The sequence below is a fragment of the Ambystoma mexicanum genome, chromosome 3p, assembly GCF_040938575.1.
Source record: "Ambystoma mexicanum isolate Mex_15411 chromosome 3p, UKY_AmexF1_1, whole genome shotgun sequence".
Taxonomy (NCBI): Eukaryota; Metazoa; Chordata; class Amphibia; order Caudata; family Ambystomatidae; genus Ambystoma; species Ambystoma mexicanum.
In genome coordinates this window covers 1,249,500,721-1,249,523,586 of record NC_090925.1, presented here as the reverse complement: position 1 = coordinate 1,249,523,586, position 22,866 = coordinate 1,249,500,721, and the positions used below count along the sequence as shown (strand labels likewise).

Sequence of the window (22,866 nt, the reverse complement as noted above, 5' to 3'; positions counted from 1 at the left end):
GTCAACAATCCATTGCTGAACTTTCAAAATACCAGATTTGTAGAGGAACATAATGCTACTGCCATCATTCAAGAAGGTCATGCAGTGAAAAACTGTAAGAATGGTGTTAATATGATAGGATTGGAGGGTCGAAGGGAAATTCTAGGAAATTTGCAAATCAATCGCAGATATTTATTAGATCTCCTGTATACTATTTCTCCTCTAAGAATTTTGTCCACTAATGACTTCGATAGGATCTCGCTTGCCTCAATTAATAATTATCGAATGACATGCCATTTATACTCAAGTATTGAAGCTAATATGGTCTTATCGAAAAGAATTAGCCGACATGGGATTTTCACTCTCTACCTTTAATGATGGGAAAATGGCAGAGGATTTTTTGTATTATAATCCGATGACAATTATCCCAGAGAGTGAACACAGGGAAGGTGGGACCGCTAATGCAGCGACTCAAAAATTATGCTTTTCGCAACTACTCTCAATTGCACGTAATAACAACGAAATGGTATGGATCGAACCATTACTAAAAACAATATTTGCGGCTAATCCAAATTTATCTACCTCATAAACTAATGTGAAACCTGTATTTAGAATATATTCATGGAATTGATGCAGCCTTTGTAATATTCCACTTTGGATTTCAACCTTTGATGGGAATGAGCGACCTGATATTATTTTCTTACAGGAAACTATGAAACTAGATCTGTTAATTATTCCTGACTATTGTACCTATTGCTCACTTGCTATTAAAGGCGCTGAGGGAAGGCCATATGGATGGCTTGCAATCTCTATTAACTGCAATCCAATGCTTGTTCATTCATCTGTTCACGTTCTCGCTGTCTCGCTGACTATGAATAAGAGTGGTGCTAACTCTATTTTAGCTACTAGCTTATATTGGAACCCATTGAAATATAACATTTCTGAAATGTTAGATGATTTTGATTTATGTTTGGGTCACGCTTACAGTCTTAATCCATATTTTGAAGTCATTGTTGGTGGGGATTTCAATTCATTATGCCTTGAAAGATGTGCTTCTCCTGACTCCACTAATAAACCATGGGAACGATTAGTTCCCGCAGGGGTGCTGAATTGCGAGCCTATTTTGAGGAGTGGGAGATGTCCTTTGTAAAATTTAATGAACAATCTCTAACTTATACCTGGAAGCGAGGAATTGCTAGATCTATGATTGACTTCTTTTGCATTTCCAACTCACTCTTACCGTTCATAGTGATTGCTAAGATAGGTGAAATACTGTATGGTGACCATGCTCCCATCTACATTTTGATTGATATTGCCTTAAATATTTTGAATGTGGACAATAGAATGCTTGAAATTGAAACTAAAAGGAGTAATATATCCCTAAAATGGAATCCAATGCTATGCAAGCGTTTAGCAGGAAGGGTGTCAGCGAATCTGCAATGCAGAATTAATTTTAGTGATCCTGAGTCATATCCGATACAGTATCTCAATCAAATTATTACTGTGCTGATTGCTGATGCCCTGGAATACTTCTGTTCTAAGTAAAAAGTATGGGTAGTTGATTATAAGCATGCATTTGATTATAAAATGTAATATATTAAGCGACAAAAAAACAAGAGATATAAGAAAGCTTTTTAACAAACTGGTAAATACTGCTCAATTTGCTTATCTAAAAAAAGTATTATCCAATCATGCAAGTTTAAAATCAAAGGTATGCTTATAGAACAGTACAATAAAAAAAATTGTGAAATGATGAAATCAATTTGCACTCATAACACTTGTGCTATTTAGGCGGCAGTTAAGAATGGTAAAGCATATGACTAACAATCTAAGAATACGATCCGAGCAGAAACATGGTTAAACTTTATCAGGAGTAAATATACACTACCCCTGCGCTTTGCCCAACAGCAAGATTATATAGTGCAGAATTCTCTGTTAAAGCAATTTGAGTGGTCTGTTTCGGACATCATATGGGCTATCAGTAAATTATCAAATTCTCGTGCAGGAGGGCCAGATGGCATTCCATCTTGCGTTTATAAGGTTGATGCTATATTTTGGAGCAGGATTTTAAAAATTAAGTTTGATAATATCTCAACTTCAGGTACTGTCCCAGAGTCTTGGGTCACCTCTATTTTCATTCCAATATTAAAAATAATTGTGATCCTAATATGCCTGAGAATTATAGACCTATTTCTTTAACAGATGCTGCAGCCAAAGTGTTCTCTATTCTAGTTATTGTAGAACTGGAAACCTATCTTGATACTTATAAAATCTATTCTAAATTTCAAGTTGGTTTTAGACGGAGGATGAGTACTACCATGAATGGTACAATCATGGCGCACCTATTGGATGGTACGAATAAGAAAGCACTCAGTACTCTATATATTGCGTCAATAGATATGTCATCAGTTTTTGACTCAGTAGTCCGTAATATTCTATGGGCAAAGATGCATAAATTAGGTATCCCTGAGCATCTTATACATTGGATTATAAAATTTCACTTAAACACTTCTTATAAAATTCGAATCACCCAAGGTGGGGCCATTACTGATCCGGTTCAATCATTTTTTAGGCTTAAGCAAGGGTGCAACTTTGCTGCATTACTGTTTAATATATACTTATCTGACATCAATGAAATTTGGAAATCCCCATACATTTTTGCGGCAAGGCTATGTTCACTAAGGTTGCATTGGATGGCCTTTGCCAATGGCATTATTCTATTTGATTTGAGACCAACTGGTTTACAAGCAAAATTAAAGCTGTTCTCGTAATTCACCTATCAGCTTAACCTGAAACCTAATCCATCAAAAACAAACATCATGGTATTTAAAGCAGGTAAAAACCCAAGAAGTTTATTTGGAATATTGATGATTTAACAATACATCAAATACATGAAATTATACACCTAGGGTATCGTTTAAGTAATCTGCCAACAATCAAATCGTGGGTAGAATACTTGCATTCAAAAGCAAGACCACTAAGAAGTCAAATGAAATTTCTTTTTTCAAAATACTGCACATTTTCTGTAATGCCACTCTTGGAATTTTTTACTCTAAAGGTGGAACCCATACTTCTATATGCCTTTGATGTTTGTTTATGTAATCTGGAAAAGCAACTAGATTCAATGCAGGGAAATTTGATGAAAACTGCTTTACACCTATCCTCGGCGATCCCCAATTGTATTATCCGGCACGAGTTGGGATTGATCTCCCTATCATGTAGATGGATATGGCGTGCACTTTCAAATTATAGGAAAATCTTAAATCCTTCTGGTAATTAATTGTACCAAGACCTATGTGTACTAAGGAAGGGATTTACTTCTAGTTCCTTTACATTATACAATGTGAGAAAGCGTAAAACTCTGGAGGATCTGGGAGTGGATCAAGATGATCTATATATTCGGCCAGGATATGTGAAACGTAAACTCTTTGAATTTGACTGGTATAAAACTCTAGCAGAAATGAATTCACTGAGTACTTATAAAGAGTATGCTAAATTTGTACGTAAAAGAGATTGATGCTGTACATACCTTGTAATGTTCCCGTGTAATATTACGTGAATGTATTATATTAGATTTAGATTAAATCTGTTTCACACAATGGAAAGAACAAAGTTTTGGGGAAATTCTCGAGACAGCAATGTTATGCCGAAATGTCGATTCTTAAACTGTGATGATTCAAATGAAACTTTAAAATATTTGATCCTAGAGTGTCCATATTTCAGAGATGTAAGAACTAATCTTCTGATGCGATTTGTGAATATTAATTATGTTGATTGTATGAAGATTCTATGAAATGGGATGATGCAAGGACAATGTAGAGCTTTAATCTTTGCTTTAGTTGCATTTTTAAGAATAATTGAAAAGGACATTTCTGCATTGTACATTTTCTGTAAAATTCAATCCATTATTGATTGGTACGTTTTAGTATCATGTTTTTAAATTTCACATATTAGTTGTATTTGATATGTGTACATTTTATGTATTATGTTGACATTTTCTAAAGTTTATCATAACCATAAACAAATAAAAAAAAATAACAGGAAAGAAAAGAAGGCATAAAGGGGAAGAGGAAAGGATGAGGGAGGAGGATGGCATAGAAGAGGGGACAATAAAAGAGCAGATCATAGTGACCTTCAAAGAGAAGTATAAAGCAAAGTCTGAGGCAGAATGCGAGAAGGACAAAGAGGGGTCAGGGAGAAAAGGAGAGAGGATACATTCAAAGTTTTGAAAAGACGAGGATGAGAACAAAAAGAGTTAAGAAGATCAGTGTAATAGATGTGATGAATCTGATATCATCACTGTTTCCCCGGGGACCTTCCCTTATGTGGCAACGGAGAGACAGACGCTTCCAGATCCAAACCCTGGTGCCAGCTACTTGTGGGAGGATCACATGAGGGGAGGCAACCTCCAGGGGAGTAGGGTAGGCACACTAGATCAGAAAGAATATCCCACAACCCCCCTTTTTTCTCTCATTTCTGTATGACATATTTAACACTGACTTAAAAAAAATCCAGTCATGACCAATAATGTAATCCATGTCCTTTACCCTTTTTCAGTAACCAAAACTGAGAACAGCAAGAGGAACTTTCAACATCCTGTAATCAATGGAATAGCAGGAACTGATTTTCAAAGTCATCCCGTGATGGCATGTTGCCATACCTCCCCTCACGCACCTAGGAAGGATATTGAAAACACCTTACCAAACTCTACATATATGTCATCAAGAAATGAAATGCCTTTTAAAGTCACTGATAACCATTTTTCAGACTGTGTGTATTCATCAAGAACTGATTTGTCTTTTATTGTAATTGAGAACACTTTTCCAAACTTTGAATATAAATGATCAGAAACAGATTGCAATTAGCAGACGTCCGAAAACGCTGGGACAAAAAAGATGGACAGAGTAATGAGGATTACTGGAAGTCAAGAGCACACACTTCGCTCTATTGGTTGGATGAACAAACCTGAGGCCGGGAACAGGCGAAGCAGCAGACAAGCAGATGTTGGCTGGAGAACGCTGCTTCTCTCTGTACTTTCCGAGGGACCTTGGAGCTAGTACAGAATCCATGGAGCAAAATGGCTCAACAACAGAGAAGTGGAAAGCAGATTGCTGAGGAGAGTAGGCAGTAAGGACGCCAGAAGCAGATAAAAGGCTTTTGGGTGTTTGCAGGTACTAGGAAGCACCTCCACTTCAAGTAAGCCCGGGAAGACACAGAATCGGCAAATGGGAGCCACGAGACATGGAGAAAGATGTGGAGAAACTGAAAAACAGAAACAGAGAGAGGCAGCGGAATGCTGTAGGGCCGTCACAGGTTTTCAGCAGAAGAGACACACGCCAACAAGAACTGGTGAGTGTACCCAAGGGAAGTGGGGACACTGGGGCGTGTAGGCAATGCTGCCAAAACCGAATCATCCTAAATGAAATACACGAGGAAGAAAACGCGAATGAATATCTCATAAAAAGGCAAAGCAGGATAAGCATAAGAGACTGTCAAGTTTGTGAATGTATGCAGTATACTTATAAGAGAAGTCCTGGCAGGATAGTACTAGGTGTATTCAAGACAGGAGAGAAAAAAATATAAGAAGCTGTCAAGTTTATACGTGTGTGCAATTCCCACATGAGGAATGCCCTGGCAGGGGAGTATACCAGGCAAAATGCAAATTGCAAGGGTGTTCATATAGGAACATTCCTAGCAGGAGAGCATACCAGGCAGATACAAGTTGTAAACATGTTCATGTGGAGAAAATAAACCTGGCAAGAAGGTATACCAGGCATGGTGAAGTTGAACAGTGTGTAATATAAAGTACTTGAGGGAGCCCTAAGTATACATCAGGACTATCAAAAAGCTGTGGAAATATGTTAAGAGGAGAGAAAACCTGGCAGGAGAGTACACCAGGTATCCAAACAAGATACAGATTAGCAAACATGTTGTTGTATATACCAGTTGTTTTGTTGATCAAAAGACACTTAAGGAACTGATACTAAAAAGAGTGAAGAGAAATCCAGGGGAATGGAACCACCCCCTGGAACAATTAACTCTTATCCTTCTGGAACCTTTTTGTGTTGGAGTTAGGCATTTCCTTTTTGAACATTTGTACTTTGATGAATCAACATCCGGGGCACCAGCGGTCCAGGGGTGAATATCGGTTGTGTATAGGCGCGTTACAAATACCATATCATAAATCAATCAGCCACACACCTCTAGTACACCAGAAGAAATCCGAACATGTGGAATAACAGGCAAATTATAAACCTCCTTGTCCAATTATGGTAAAATGGACGGGATGGCAGGCTTATCTCAGAAAGTTTGTGGATCATTGGTTAGTTGCAACACAGTGAAAATACAATTATTACCCAATGATAAAAGGGACTGTCCAGTCAATGTTGTTTCAAAATGATCTACTTTATATCAAAGCAGACAGTTCTAGCAACACTACGAAATACAACTCACCCTGTAAAGGAATGCAGAGGACAGACCGTTTCAAAGAAGGAAAAGGGATGCACTCTGGCTATTGCCAGGATGGTTAATAACCACAACAGTTTAAGAGTTCTTGGCTCCAGCACAAATATGTCTCTAAGGGCCTTCTGGGAAGGGCCAGGGGGACAGAACCAGAATGTACCTTGTGATGTAGGTGTTCTTGGTGCTTGACAGGGTTGAGTCGGCTTTAGGGCGCTTTTCAGGCTTCTGTGACAGAGTTCAAGATGGGAGTCAGCTGCGGGTATCAGATGGCAGGATGGTTCGGAAGCTCAGGGTCAGAAATCGCTGTTGCAGTGCTGTTCGGCAGATCTGAAGCACTGGTCGAGACGTCTCAGATGTATTTAAGTGACTGCGGCTTGAAAACTGTCAACATTGCAGTCTGTTGCAGCTCGAGGAACACGACTGGCTCAAAAATGTCCTTTAAGGCAGACGTTGATGGATGCTCGTCGAGGTACTTCTCCCAGCTTCTTTAATGGGCTTGTGTCGTCATTAAAGGCAGAAGGCCCAAAACTGAGGAGTGTGTTACAGGCAGGTGCCTTGTCCTTGGTTGTAGGTTCCTTTTGGCACTTTCTATCCCGGAAGCTTGCTGCAGAAGCTAGCAGAGCATGCTTTGTGCTGAATGGGTGCCCGAAGTGGCAAGAAGGTGTTTTAACAAGCAGAAACCTTCTACTTTTTCTTTTGCGTTACCACTTCGGGGACTTGAAAAATGAACAGTTTAGGCTCTTATCTACACATAGAGAATGGACCCTTCCATTCTGGATGTATCAACACATCAGCTTTCACATCTTGCCTCTCCCTATTTTTCTCACAAACTCCAAACCTTCCCTCTCCCTTACAAGACCTAGTGCCAAAGGGCCACCCAAATGGCAGAATTCACACTATTCAAGATGCAGTTATATTACAGTGTTACATTTCAATCGCTGCTCATCAACTTGGCATGGCTGTAGGGCAATCTAAGACATAGTCCCATCAACAGTCTAAAGAAAAGGTCCTCAATTGTATATCAGGGAGATTTAACCAGTAATTGGAAGATAGATCCAGTCTTCCATGTTTTCTTTGTAAAACTAGTTGGTCCTGTTTATAACAGATACCAGTTATTTCTAACAGGGTTATCCAAAATGGAATAATATGAAATTGCTGACATCTGTAATTAGAGGTTTCAATGAGGAAGATTAGAGGTCTGGTAGATTGAATAGGGTGTGGTCCAAATGACAAAACCTTGAAGCATCTGGCGGAAAATCTATGCTCCTATAATTCCAGCACGGTCCATATAAGACATGGTCCATTTGCCAAGATTCTTGTGGACAGGCATCTAGGAGGAGTGGGAAGAAGTGTCACATCTGCCATCATGTCTCACCAGAGGTATCGCTCTGCATGTACTCAGGGGAAGGAAATTGCCTTTTTGGGGCACCTTCATCTTTGCATCTTTGGCAGGTGAGTCTGTGGTCCTGATTATAGAAACTGTGAACCAGTGCAACTGGGATCTGGGAGCCTGCCCCAGGTTGCAGGGAGTTTGTGTATGAGTAGGAGGAATAACAGGATGGTGATGGCCGCGTGGTATTGGCATTGAAAGCCATGGACGTAGATTGCAATGGGAGGGCTCTATCCCATTGGCTGAGGGGCCCAGCAGTGCCTGTGTCTTATATTAAGAAAACACCTGCTATGGTATTTTTTACTGACTTCATTGGTGTTGAAAGGATCACTTAAGAGCAAACATTTGAAGAAAGATTACTGGGGCCTTGAGGTCCTCGAAGGTTGTGGGACAGAAAGAGATCAGCAAATGCTGATGGACTAAATTCACAATACGATGGACACATCAAGTAAAATCACTGTGTTCCTACACTCATCCATAACCCTCACCAAAATAAATGTTTCAGGTGGCCCAATCACCATCTCCTAGCCAAAACGAAACATTGTTCATTTTCTAAAGGACTTAGCCATGGACATGTTCAGCTACAGAGCAAGGCTGGAAGGGAAGTGGCTCTTTCGTTGCCATGGGAACTTTGTCTTTACAGAGAGCACAATCTACAGGGCTCTTTTTAGATGCTGCACCTGTAGCCTTTGCCCGTTTCGTTGTAAGCTAGGCACCTCATTTTAGGAAGAGACAATGCTGGGGTTGTCGCGAATGATATCTGTGATCTGCTGCGTCAGGTGGTTTTCTTTGAAAGGGCCTGCCCGTTCATGTGTAGGCAGGGCGCCACATGTGATTTTGAAGGTGAAGTATGTCATTCTCTACTTTTTGAATGTAGGAGTAAAGCTGTAATTTACAATCTGAGTGGGGGCATTTTTTAGGCATTTATAAATATGTTCTTAATTATAAAACATGCATATTTCTGCAATCCATCGTTTGTGTGCAACTAGCAATGAATGCAAATTAAAAGATGCAAGTTTCTCTTAAAGCTCTCCTTCAAATCAAGCAGTGAACACAGTAGAGCTCCTTCCTGCGACACGGCCCAGTTGGCACCACTGGTTCACACATATCCGTGGGCCTGTGTGGGTGGAAGTAGGGGGAAGGCGCCTACCGGCCCGCTGTTAACTATATGTTGCTAGGTGTTATGTTCTTCTTTTATTTCTTTGTTGGGAATATTTGCCTGTTTTTAAGGAGTACATGTGGTTGGTACGCCGCTTACTTGTAGGGTGGTTTGTATGCTGCCATTTGAGTGAGGTTATAGTGTGCACTTACGTAAGCCAGTTGATTCCATCCTCGAGGCTGTGTTCACAGTATCGCCAAATAAACAGTAACGCGGCATCTTGATTCCAACCACGCCGGCAGCACATGGACCTGGAGAGGAAAAGCAGAAGGACAGCTTATCCAGACATCCAACCAATGATGAGGAAATACCACATGAACCTGTCATTACCCCTATGACTACACCCTGCACAAAGACCTGGGCAAAGGCCATCGGTGAATTCATGTATAACCTCTCAAGCTCTTGACCGCATCTTAGATGTTGAGCTAGTGGAGGAAGGAGCAACACTATACACAACTAAAAACTGCCAATACATGGACCTGAAGTTGGGAGAAGGCAACGCCTTCTCATTTTTACAAGGGCCTTAGCAAGAGAAGCAGTCAGAGGGACTTGTATTGCAAGGATCTCGTTGGTTGACATAGTGAGGCCGGCGTATGAGGAGAGAATTATATAAAATGGACCTCAAAGTGAGAAGAAGAGATTGTTGTTACAACATTCTCATGGCATGTTTTTGATTGAGTGCCGTGAGGTTCAGCATCATGATGGTGGCAGCTTTAATGGTGCAGTAGAATGTGTTTGCTCTTGAGTGGTGAACTGGCACGCAGAGCTCTCTGGAGATTTCCCAATGGTCCTCTTTTGTGTGCTAGTTTTCTGCTCCCCTTACCCTCTAAGTCACCCTCTTTGTACATTCCCACATCACTTTGTTATGTTTAACTTTTTTGTAATACTTATATAGTACAAAGGTGTTCAACAAAGGTGGGAGTAAACCAATGGCCTGCGCTGAGAGCCAGGGACAATCGTAGTTAGTGGGTCACGAATGAGACTAACGGGAACGATTCCCTAGCGTTACACAAACTGAGTGAATACCTAGAACACACCAATTCACAAGGTGCGCTGCATACCAAAGAAACAGTAGCATGTGCTTGTGCTGAAAATATATCTTAGTATATTGAATAGTTTCAAGTCTATACAAGAATTTAAAAAAAACAGGTAGCCAGCCAACATGTGTTTCGAGCTTTGCTCTTCTTCAGGGATATGTTTCAATACAGAACAGTTTCCATTAGTGCACTCAAGTAAATACTATACATGCATGATGTTGTATTGTGTATTATTACATTTGATCACCTCATTGATGCATAACAAACCAACAGAACTGACAGACAGCAAAAAGATAAAAAGAGAGATACAAAAGATATACGTTTGCCTTAATGCATGCCATCAAAATGTGTCCTTGCCTGAACAAAGCATTTTTCTTGAACCTTGCATTCCTTTAGTATTGTCAACAGAAGGGCTTGCAATGCACGGAAACTGTGACTTTCTACTGAGGCACATTGCCATGGAATTTGTGAACTCTAGAGAAGTAAATATGTGCACTCTTGTAACCTATAGTGTGCTGGCTGATAGCGCAAGGTAACAACTTGCTTGATTAAGTAATTAACCATACTTACTTAATGGCAGCAAGGTTCAGTTGAGTAAGATAAACAATATCCATAAATATTCCCACCGTTTCATGCCTTTGTTACTACCAGAAAGTGCCTCAGTGTGTGATAAGCTTAGTTGATCTATAAAAAATTAAGAATTTAGTTTTCATTGTTTTTGGGGGGGTTCCCCAGCCCCAGGCTCTGTCTTTTTTAACTACATTTCCCCACCCCCAAAATTACTATTCCCATTCATAACCCCATATATATAATTTTCCAAAATTAATTAGTTTTTATCAGATATTTTTTTTTCGTTAAAAAATGATTCTTTGTTTTCTATTTGACCAAATCACTGCATACGTTGAAAAGATGATATGAGATTAGCCTGTGTTATGAGACAGGTCGTCATAACATTACATTGTTCTAGTAATTTATAATTCAAATTCAATACAAATCTCTGAATAATGGCACAAATGTGCATTTCAATTTACTATTTGGACCCATTCTTTCCAAATTGTGGTGTGTCAGAACGCCCAGACCCTATTGAGGCTTGCAGGATGTACAATTGTGCCATTTTGAAAAACAATTCCACTGCCACATTTTGTTCCCAGTCCACCCGCCGTACGTGAGCGTACCATTATTTCTTGCACTGTGAGTGTGAGAGGCGGTTCTGCCCTGGGTGTGAGCGGCTGTGTCTTATCCTGCTGGCCGCCTGTGAATGCTGGTAGTATGCAGGCCCAGGTGGATGAGGGACAGCTCAGGAGGATGCTGGGAGCAGGGACTGAATGTTCATTTGGAGGGCATCCGTTGGGCCTGAGGTGGAGTGGATAAGGATGACTGCTGAGTGGTCTCCTGCGATTAGTCTTAGTTGAACGGAACCTGAATGTAGCATTGAATTAAGAAAACAGAGACCTTTCTACAGCAGAAGGCCAACAATTGGCCTGAATCTGAGAACCATCACAGCTGGTTGCAACAGGGTACCCATCAGTCTCAGTACTGGAGCAGTCCTATCCATGACTGTCCCAGATGTATTGTGCACCCCCGATGTGGTAGGAGAAGCCACAGCCCTTGCATAGTCGGCTGCCACGTTGTTTCATCTGCTCCCGCCTGGGGGAGAAAGGACGTTTACTCTGTGAGGGAGATCCCGCTGTGCGCTGTCGGCTGTCAGCATGTGCGTGCTGTGCTGGTCGATTCAGGGAGATCCTGTGCCAACTGCCGGTGAGCGTTGAAGTGGTCCGGTGTTGGAGCTGTGGAAAGATAAGCCTGCGGCTGGTACGTACTCCTGCCTGGATCCCAGGCCGCTCGGCGGTGAGAATAGTGAGGGGCTGCAGTCGGCCATTGGAGATCTATTACTGATGTTGGCGGCCCGGCTGACAGCCTGCATCTGCCAAGGTTATAGGTTGAACAGGTACAGGCCGAACAGGAGGGGAGATAGGGATGATCCATGTTGTATTCCCTATTTGACTGGGGTGAGATTTGATCCACAGTGGGCGTGGGAAAAAAATGTGTTATGTCAGTGAGGAGGGAAGTAAACCAACTGAAAAAAATTCCTGACAGTTTCATCTTGTGGGATAGGACCCCCATGTTCTTCCTGTGAGGTCTTTGCTCCCTGATCAGTCTGAGGATGATACATTGCAGGACTCCTTATTCCAGGTAATCTACTAAGAGCGCAGTGACGAGTCAAACATCAAGAACCAACTGGCTTGTCCCATTGTTATCAAAAGTTCTGAAATGTTAGACAAAACACGCTTTTCCACCCAGATGTTTTTAATTGCGTGTTTTAGTGTAAATGATGACTCAAATATAATACTAACACATATGCGCTAGAGAGATCTCTGTTAAATAGTATCTTAGGCAGGGATCTAGTGCTAATTTTAATAAATCCAGTGTGAAAAAATGTCTTCTGCTCTGCAGGAGTATACGGGTTAGTAGTAGTGAAACAACTTACTCAGCCTTCACAGGTCTACAAACCAACAGTGACCCCAATCATAAAAATAAAACATGCACAACTAAGAAAAAAAAAGATATACCTCCTTCACCTTTTGTGGAAATGTGGCCGGAGGGAAGACTATATGCTCAGATGCGGTCTGAATATGATTCAGTAGTAACCCAATAGCAAAGTAAAAACAGTCCAAAATAAACAGAATGTCCAATCACGGTTCTATATATATATATATATATATATATATATATATATATATATATATATATATATATACTTTGAAAAAACACACCAGTGTACAAATATCTATTGAAAACACTACCTAAAAACCCTTCCCTGTAGAGAGAACACAGGATATGCAATAGATAGAAAGATGCAACAGTCTGGGTAATGAAACGGGGGAAAAGGGAATCAGCAACCAAAATGAATGGAAAAGGATATGTGAGGAAAAGGATCAAAGGTCACCTAACCAGTCTCTCGGGCCCAAAGATGGGCTAGCAGGGTGTGTTTGAGTCAGTAGTACCTTCTTGCTGTTCTTAGGTGGTCAACAGCACTGGACTAGGGTTCGAGCTGTGCTGTGTTGCCGGTTGGACCAGGTTCGAGTTTAGTGAGTCGTGCTGGGTCAAGAGTCGAGCTTGCATCTAGTTGGTTCAAAATAGGAGCTGGGGACAGTTCGAGTGCGCCAATCAGGTTGTGCGGTTTGAATGGATCACCAGGGTTGAATCAGGAGTCAGGTCAGTTTGAGACATTGGTAAACGCTGCTTCAGGTAGTCGAGTGATGCTTCAGTCGAAGTCCATCAGTTCGCTTGATGATACCATACAGAGTTTGAAGAGGCAGCGGTTCCAATTGGTGCGCAGTGGTGGCCAAGTTGTTGGTGCTGAACAGGTGACATGTGTTCACTTGCCATGATGTGGCAGCGAGACAGTACAACAAGTGTAATTTAGTGGTAGTATGAAGTTCAATGGAGTGGCAAAAGCAGCACCAGTGAATTCCTCTGGTTCGAGTGTGGTGAACAAGGTTCAAATGCGTTTCAAACTAGTTTGATGTAGTAGAACAGGGAGCTTTGGCTGATGTGGAACCCTAGATGCTGTGAGACTCATTACAGGTGCTTTAAGCCAGGATGAGTTCTTTATGCTTAAGCTCAGCCAGCCTAGGGAGGTTTGGTGCAGAGTGGCAGGTCCTAGTCTTCAACATGAATCACCTCCAGTGTTGCCCTGGGAGTGGGTAGGAAGCAGAGCTTCACTCTGCCTTGCTTTGCTCCTTTTTCACCTCAATGGCTGAGGGCTTTGGAAAGATCTACTCTCCAAAAAGAGGTCATAATTAATTCTTCCTTACCTCTTGAAGTTCAAAAGTGAATCAAATGTGTGAGAGACCCCCTCTTTAATAGCCAAGTGTCCACAGGTGAATGGACAAAAGGAAGCCTGCTTCAAGGTATTCATTCCCTTTTCTTGTGACAAGTGGGCTTTGCCTCCTTGCATCATAGCCAAAGCACTTTGTGCTAAAGGACATGGAGGGGATAAACAAGATGGTGGAGCACTGCTGCAACTATGCTGAGCTCCCTCTGTCTACACTAATTCTGCCCCGTCCTCTTACCCACATCATTAAAGGCCCTTTGCCATGCACACCCTGGTGTGAGGCTAGTCCTTTTGTGTAGGGCCATGCCCTTTGATTCCTATTTCCCCGTTGATAGCTCCTGCTGAGGGAATGTCTTGCTGAGGGGATGTCTTGCTGAAGGCAGGTGGTGCCTGACCTCACGAAGGATCAAAATGAGAGGCAGCACCCACTGGCTCCTGTTCTGCTGGGTGAAACAAGATAGCTAGTATATGGAGCATAGAAGTATGATGCCAATTTGATGTGGCTTTCATAATTATGATAGAAACTAGCCCCCACCTTAAACTGAAGTATGGTGTTGTAATGTGAATGTGATTTATGGCTGGCGCATGTGGAATGTTGTTCCAGCTTCATGCATCAACATTCCACATAGGTTAGTTGCTTCAGGGTTCCAGAAGAATAAAGCACTTAATACCTACTTACAGTGTGCCTATTTCACTGGCGACGAGGAGCTTGGACCCCCATGTTCACGCGTGCAGGACCCGACGGTGTTCCCCTGAGGAAGTAACCAGGGAACAGTGCGGCTACTTGGGCTGAAGCAGTCCCGTGGTTGGTGCGGCCAATTGCCGGTGTGCCGTCCACACACCCGTGCCGGAGCGCACCCCGTGGACCCCCTGGGTGAGGCCGAAGTGGATTGAGGCTGTCCACTGCAGTGTGAGCGGCGGCGCAGCACTGCTAGGGCATCGACACAGTGCCGGTGATTCGCGGTCAGCGTTGGATTGACGCGGACTGGAGGGGCTTCTTACCCCGCCCCCCAGGAAGTGTTTTGGTCCTATCCCCTCCGGGATTGGCTGTGGGTGGCACGCCCCGTTTGCGTGCACTTCTTGCAGCACGCTAGCTACGTGATTGCGAGGGGCTGGCAAGGGGGCGTGGCTGTGATTCTGGAGGAGCTGAGGAGAGGTGGAGAGGACCTGCATACTGTTTGGATTGGGGATTTGAAACGCTCTGCAAACGTTCTCACTGGGTGACATTTTTTTTTGGTCTTTTAAGGTCAGATGTTGGCGTGACTTTGGCGCGAGCGTGGTGGCTTGCATTGATCTGCAGTGAGTGACTATGTTATGAATCGCCGGCGGACCTGGTCTATTTGGCACCGCTGGCGTCATATCTCGTCAATATATCGCGCTACACCCAAGATGGCGTATCGTTCTCCCAAGATGGCGCATCTCACTGAGAGCTGCATTCTAGACCTACAGAACGGCAGACAGGAGGCTCCTCCCTCTTACCCAGAAACAGTTAATCTGAACCAGAAGCCGGGACAGCAGCGCATTGCTACTGTTTACTGTAGCCACGTTACGTGAGTAATCAGATATCTTACGAACTCTCTACCGAATCGTTACCTTTCTGCAACTTTCCACTTTCCTTACCTCCCGTTTCCTTTGTATTCCAGGCAGTTCCCTCCTACGCGCCCACTGAGCGAAGACGCGATTCTTCCCGCTCATAGCATAACCCGAGACCCTTTTCTAGTAGATTTCGTAATTTATCGGAGATCAGGTTTGTGTCTTGCTGCTATTTAGCCGGCAATAACTCTTCGCCTTTTCAGGTAGCTTTCCTCGCTGCTAACGAGGATCCTTGGTACAAGACTACGTTACCCACAACTCTTTCTCCTCAAGTCACGGATAGTGTCTTTACCTACTTAGGTAAATGGAATCCTCAATAGAGTAGTAACAGGGTAGAGCTTTCTAATCTGCCACTTGAAACCTCTCATTTCTCTTACTCTGTTTCTTAAAGGAATCGAGCGTGTTTACCAACATCAAGACTTCCTATCCCTCTTCTCTCTCATTCAGCAAACCTGCATCCCAGAAAGGTACCTTCATTCACTTTTCCCTTCTGATATTGCTTCCTATAAGACCCTCTATTAATTCTCTTCTTGTTATTCTAGTTACATCCACGAGAAGTAGAATATACTTACGAGTAAAGGGGAAGACTACGCTCACTAGCCACGTTCCCCAGTTCCTCCAGACCAGCACACTCAAACCGCCCAGGGTTTTCTCCCGTTCGAGGGTTTCCCTGCTGTGGTCTCCAAGTGCTTTATTTATAAGTGCAGGGAGAGTGTGGCAGGTGAACTCTCATCACTTCTTGCAGTTCCGAAGACAAGGTAGGCTGCTCTTTGATTGTGCTGTCCATCCGCCAGCATTGAGGGTGAGGAGTAGATTGAGTGGTAAGGAAGAAATTGGTTATTAACAGACAAATTTGGCAGTTCAAACGGGTCGGAAGCCATTATTTGCTGCATTCAGGTACAGTTTACTTATTTTGACATGTTGCATTCAGCTGCTAGACCCCCACCGGCATTTCTGCCCACACCAGGCGAACCTGTTGCTCCTTTGGAGCAATGGGTGGATTCTTTTAAAGTGTACTTGAGGGCAGCTGGTGGTTCCAAGTTTTTGGATGATGAAAAGGAGGCTGCCCTATTGAACTGTATTGGCACTGAAGGATTGAGGGTCTTTCCACATTTGCCTGGTGAGAATGTGACTGTGCCGGGAGGTGGTGAAGGGGAGGTCGTCGTAAGTGCCTATGAAACAGCGCTGAAAAAGTTGGAAACTCGCTTTCGGAAGAGGATTAATGTAGTGCTGGAACGATATAAATTCTTTTCCAGGGCACAAGCTTCGAGTGAAAGCATTGATACTTATGTGACTGCATTACGGGCATTAATTGCCACATGTACGTTTCCAGGGAATTTGGATGAACACATCAGGGACCAGGTGATGATGAAGACCTGTAACCAGAAAATAAGGGAAAGACTTTGGATTAAGAATGATCCGCCATTGGACAAGGTTTTGGAAATTGCCAGGGCAATTGAGACTTCCAGGGCGAGTGTGCAGATTGTCACTGAGAAGGATAACTCCAGGGAAAGAGTTCAAGCTGTTTTGCCTCGTAATAGGGGGGGTGGCATGGAAAATAAAAAAGGGATTGAGAGGAATGGCATTCAGGGTGGAAAAGGGTTGAAGGGGAAGGAGTGTTGCCAGAAGTCTGGTTGGTCAAGCCATTCAACTGATTCTAAGGTTTACCCCGCTAGCAACATGAAATGTAGGAAGTGTAAGCATGTTGGTCACTTTGCCCGTATGTGCAAATTCAATGGGGTAGCAAGTGTAATACCAGAAGGTGGTACTTCCAATCAGGAGGCTGTGGCTATTAGTGGACCTGAACATGGTCTGCATGTTGATGGGATGGCTCACAAGGGTCCGTGGGTCTCAGTGTTGGTGGATGACTGCCCTTTAGAAATGTTGGTTGACTCAGGGTCACCCTATACATTGGTGTCTCTTGAGGTGTATGTGGAGAAATTGGGGAAGGATATATCTACACTGCAAGGAGCTGATATTAACCCTAGTGCTTATGGTCAAAACCCGATTGAAGTCTAGGGTTATAACTTGTCCTCTTTTGGGTTCAAGGGTCGACATACCATTGGAAAGTTGTATGTGGCACACAAAGGTATTAGCATTCTGGGTTGGGAGGAGCAGGCGGCTTTAGGCATGGAGATACACCCGGGAATGGAGGTCCCAGTGCTCAGTGTTTTGGAGGGGGGTGAGGTTAACAGTCAATGGACATCAGAATCGGTCAAGGCAGAGTTTCCGGAAGTGTTTTCTGATGCTTTGGGTAAGCTCAAGGGATTTTCTAATCGGATTGTGTTGAAAAGGGGTGCCATACCCGAGGTCCATAAGGTAAGGGGTGTTCCGTTTATGGCAAGGGAGGGTTTGAAGGTTGAATTGAATAGATTAATGGCTGCGGGGGTTATTGAACCCATTGAGGTATCGGAGTGGCTGTTTCCGGTGGTTTTGGTTAAAAAAGGGTATGGAAGTATTAGGATGTGTGTGGATTTACGAGGTCTGAATTCTAATATCTGGGTGGATCGCAATCCCTTGCCGAACATTAATGAACTTCTGTTGACTTCAAAGCGACATGTTTCTCCACACTGGATTTGTCAGCAGCATACCACCAGATTGTTTCGCATGTTAACTCAAGACATCTTAATTCCTTTGTGACGCCATTTGGGGCTTACCGATTTTGTCGTATGCCCTTTGGATTGGCATCAGCATCAGCAGTTTTCCAAAGGTTAATGCAAGAAATGTTTGGTGGTTTGCCTGGGGTATGTTACTTTCAAGATGACATCCTGGTGTGGGGTGGATGTAGGAGGGAGCATGATGACAGACTGCGGCATGTGCTGGAGGTGTTGAAGGAGAAGGGTCTAACTGTGAAATTGTCTAAGTGCAAGATTGGTGTGAATAAAATGACATATTTGGGGCATACTTGGGACGCTCAAGGTGTCAGTCCTAAGACGGAGTTGGTTCTAACTATGAAGGATACCCCTGTACCTACTAATAAGGACCAATTGAGAGCATTTTTGGGTTTGGTGGAGTGTTATGCAAAATTCATACCCAATTACTCAGATAAGACGGTTGCCATGAGGGCCCTCATGAAGAAATCGGCTAGGTTTGTGTGGTCGGATGAATGTGGTGAGGAGTTTGTGGCTGAGAAGAATGAGGTGGAGCGGGCCCCATGTTTACGGTCATTTGATCCCAAGCTCAGGACTACCCTCACAGTTGATGCCAGCGAGGTAGGTTTGGGCACTGTTTTGGAGCAATGGCGTGGAGGGGAGCGCACACCAGTGGCGTTTGCATTGAGGACATTGAGGGATGCCTAGTGTAGATACTCAGTTATAGAGAAGGAGACGTTGGCGGTGGTGTGGGCATCCAAACACTTTAGGACGTTTCTTTGGGGCATCCCGTTTGTTGTGAGGACGGATCATAAACCCCTAGTGCAAGTGTTTTCCACCCGGGGTGTGGTTGCAGTGTCGCCAAGGATTGCCAAGTGGTCAGTTGAGTTGCAAGAATACAATTTCGTGGTTCAGTACGTTCCAGGGAAGCAAAACATGGTTGCCGACTGTTTGTCGCGGCTGCCTGTGTGGGAGCAGGCAAGTTCTTGTGATGATTCTGGTGAAGGGGAGGATTTACGTGAGTGCCAGATTGCTTGTATTGTTCCAGCGGTGGATAAGGCCGTGTGGGACGTGGAGAGCGAGAAGGATGCTGAATTAAAGTGGATAAGAGAGGGCCTTAGCAAGGGCTGGGTGTCGGTCAGCGATAGGCCGGAAGGAAGGGGGTATGCTCAGGTTCTGAGTGAGTTGGCTGAGGGACCCTGGGGTGTGTCCAGAGATGTCAGATTGGTGCCACCGGTCACTTTGAGGGGCAAAATTGTGGATTTGGCTCATGCCGGGCATATTGGCCGTTCTTTGACCAAGAGGAGGTTACGGGAGGAGTACTGGCGGCCATCTATGGATCGGGACGTGGAGGCTTGTGTGAAAGACTGTCTGGCATGTGCTTCTAGTGACAAAAGCAAGGTGATGTGTCCTCAACCTGTGCACCCGGTTGAAGTGCCTAAGGAGGTGTGGTCCAAGCTTTCACTGGACATTATGGGTCCTTTCGAATGTTTGGAGCAGGAGTATCGGTTCTTACTAGTACTCATTGATTATACGTCCAGGTGGATAGAGGTGGCAGCGTTTGGCAATGTCACCACCGATTGTGTCATTGCTTTTCTCACAAAGGTGTTTGACAGGGAGGGCATACCATCTAGTCTAGTTACTGATAATGGCATGCAATTCACCTCAAGGGCCAAGAGAGAGTTTCTGGGGCGGTGTGGAGTGGAACACCATCGTACAGCTTTATATAATCCTAAGGCTAATGGCCTGGTGGAGAGGGTGAATGGCACGATTAAGAGCGCTATACAGTTGGCTTTGGCGAATGGTCTGGACTGGAAAGAGACGGTTTCGGATTATTTAGCTGCATATCGGAGAACTCCGTCTGTTAGTACGAGGAGATCGCCTTTTGAACTCATGAGAGGAAGAAAGCCAGGTACCACCCTGAGGCCCATGGTGTTGGGGAGTGGTGGTCCGTGTGGGCTAGATTTGGAGAGTGTTCATCAGAGAGTGGTTGCTCACCAGGAGGGTGTAAGACTTTCCCAAAGTGGTAGAAAGGAATTGCAGGTGCAGGTAGGTGATTGGGTGCACATTAAAAATCCCAGGTTTGTTCAGAAAGATGGAACTGCATTTCTGCCTGCCAGGAGAGTGGTGAAAAGTGGTTTGGGGCATGTGCGGTTGGAGGATGGCTCCACTTGGAGTAAGAGAAGGGTGGTGGTTTTGGACAGGAACAAGGACAGTGTCAATGATGATGCCTCTGATGAAACTAGTGATGTTCTGGATTTTATGCCTGTGAATGGGAGTGTTAAGACAGTGGAAACTGGTTGTAGGATGAGGGATGTTGGTGGTGATGTGAGTGAGAGTGGTATGCAGCATGAGGTGCTTCACCAGGAAGGCGAAGAGACTGGTAGGGTGAGTGATGAAGGAAGTGGTGGGGAGGGACGTCCTTTGAGACGTCGTGGTCTTCCTGCAAAATTCAAAGACTATGGGCCTCATTACACGGAATGCGGTAAACCATGGTGCTATTAGCACCATGGTTGCCGCCGGTACCATACCGGTACCACCATGGAGGAAAGGGGAATTACCACCCCATTCCAAGGTTGGCGGGACGGTAATTCCGCCTTTCTCCATAGCCCTTCCCCATTCCCATTTTTGCCCCATAGGGCTCAATGGGAATGGGGAAGGGGCTAATTACGGTACCGCAAATTGCAGTACCGTAATTAGCACCAAGGTCCCTTTGCGGGTCCCAACTTTAACGGCTGGTCTACACCAGCCGTTAAGGTCGGGTCCCGCAAAGGGACTTCGTAGTAAGGCGGTAAGGGTTTACCGGTACCGGTGCCCTTACCGGTACCGGTAAACCCTTACCGCCTACTGTGTAATGAGGCCCTAAGTGTTATAGTGGTACAGTGCGTCCATTTGGTGGATGAAATGTTCTTGTAGTTTATGTTCTTTCAGCATTTTATGGTACTGTTTCGCTAATTACTATTATATTCTTATTTATTCAAATTTTATTGTTGTGTATTTTAAAAATGTTTTGCATTTCTGTGTTTGATGCTTTTCATTATAATAACGGAAGAGGATATGTTGTAATGTGAATGTGATTTATGGCTGGTGCGTGTGGAATGTTGTTCCAGCTTCATGGATCAACATTCCACACGGGTCAGTTGATTGGAGGCTGCCCCCGGAGGCGGCTGCTTCGGGGGTCCAGAAGAATAAAGCACTTAATACCTACTTACAGTGTGCTTATTTCATATGGCTTACATTTAAAGTTTTCAAATGCAACCAGGATAATACCTCTTATAGTTATGTGGTTTGGGAACAGAGGTACATATTTTAAATACAGCCCCTGCACTGATTTGGCTGTCACTGTAGCTTTCAAGAGCACACCTGTGACCTCTGAACATGCTTTGTCCCACTAATGAGTAGGTGCTTCATCAGGGTACAGGTGCACACTATGCTTTTGGCATGGCATTTGCTGAAATGTGGGGGGGTCTGGTTAGCAAATCACACTTTCTGAGCCACAATTATCGGCGTCAGTTTGTTATTGACTTCTACACCCTTGCCACATGGCAATCCTTTACATCCAGGCATTTTCTAGTTAATCACCAAATTAACAAGAGCCAATAAAGATGGCAAACCAAAAGGTCAAGCACTGCCCTGCCCCAACCCCTCCCCTCATCTCCCATACCCCACTCCCTCCTTTTTGGATGCAGCAGAGTATACAATGCTAAACAAGTGGTCTTTCATGCACGCAAATCATATTTTGAACACAGTGTTTACGCCCTTTCAGAAGTATGCGGTTGGGCTACATACCAACTTGATTTGGACTATAGATGGGTTTACTTTTCTGGCAACCCTGGCTTCTATATTTGGAGCCACCAAGTCCAATCCTTAAGAGCCAAAACCAATATGCTTTCAGAATATCAGCACAATGTACAAGCAAATGCGGCCAATCCCAATGAGAGATATTTGGAGAGCCCTGTTCTATATACCTACAGTAGGTACCTTTCCTCAGACATCCATTTTGTCTCCTTGTGAGATAAAACACAGTCTACAGGGATGCTGGCTGTTACCCTACTGGCGCGAGTGGTCTGTGAAACGGCCGTTAGTAAATGGCCCCCCTCTCCCATGGCCTGAATCCACCCATTCCACTTACCAGAGTGAATCCCGATGCGTATCCACAGAGGCAGGCCCGGCAGGTGCTGGAGCTTGAAGGTTCCCATGAAGCTGAGGATGTCCAAAGCCATTCGGCAGATATCCACCGCGTGCCGGTTGCCATTCCTGTCCGGTAGGCCACTGGCAACCATATATGCATCTCCAATGGTCTCCACCTGATGGTACAAAACAAATGGCCCAGAACACAAATTGAAACACAAACCATTAAGGTGAAAAATCCGCTTTAGTTATAGGCACATTATAATTTAGTGACCTGAATCACTGTGCTTACGTTTTATTTAAACCATTGGTTTATAGTCTTTTGGCACAAAAAAGGAACTAAATAGGAATTAGAAAAAATGTGTAACCCACCCATTACCATGGTGCTTTGCAGGTAATCTTTCTTGTTATTAAGATAGTTCAGTGGGTGGAGTGCTTGCTGTTGAGATCTGTATCTAATCTGCGGTTGCAGGTTTTATTCCTGGCAAGGCCAACTCAGCCTTTCATTCTTTAAGAGGTTGTATTGTAATCGTCATTTATGTAGCGCCTTTCCCCATTTGTATAGCCTCAAAGTGCTTTGTGATGGGAACTCCCTCGGGGACTGAAGTCCATGTATGGAAAATGTTCTAAAAGTAAGCTTTAAGATGCGTGTGTGCATTTGGCCAAGATTAGGATTTAGGAGGACT

General features: G+C 43.8%; 1 protein-coding gene across 1 annotated transcript in view; it reads right to left on the bottom strand.

Annotated features, from left to right (window-relative positions):
• Window positions 1-22,866, bottom strand: part of GUCY2C (guanylate cyclase 2C) — a 484,448-nt gene that overhangs the window by 67,254 nt on the left and 394,328 nt on the right. The window contains exons 17-18 of the mRNA XM_069650287.1: window positions 22,182-22,356; window positions 9,143-9,241 (exon numbers count right to left, since the gene is read on the bottom strand). Of these exons, the coding sequence (XP_069506388.1) occupies window positions 9,143-9,241; window positions 22,182-22,356 (274 nt within the window). The remainder of the gene's footprint in view (window positions 1-9,142; window positions 9,242-22,181; window positions 22,357-22,866) is intronic.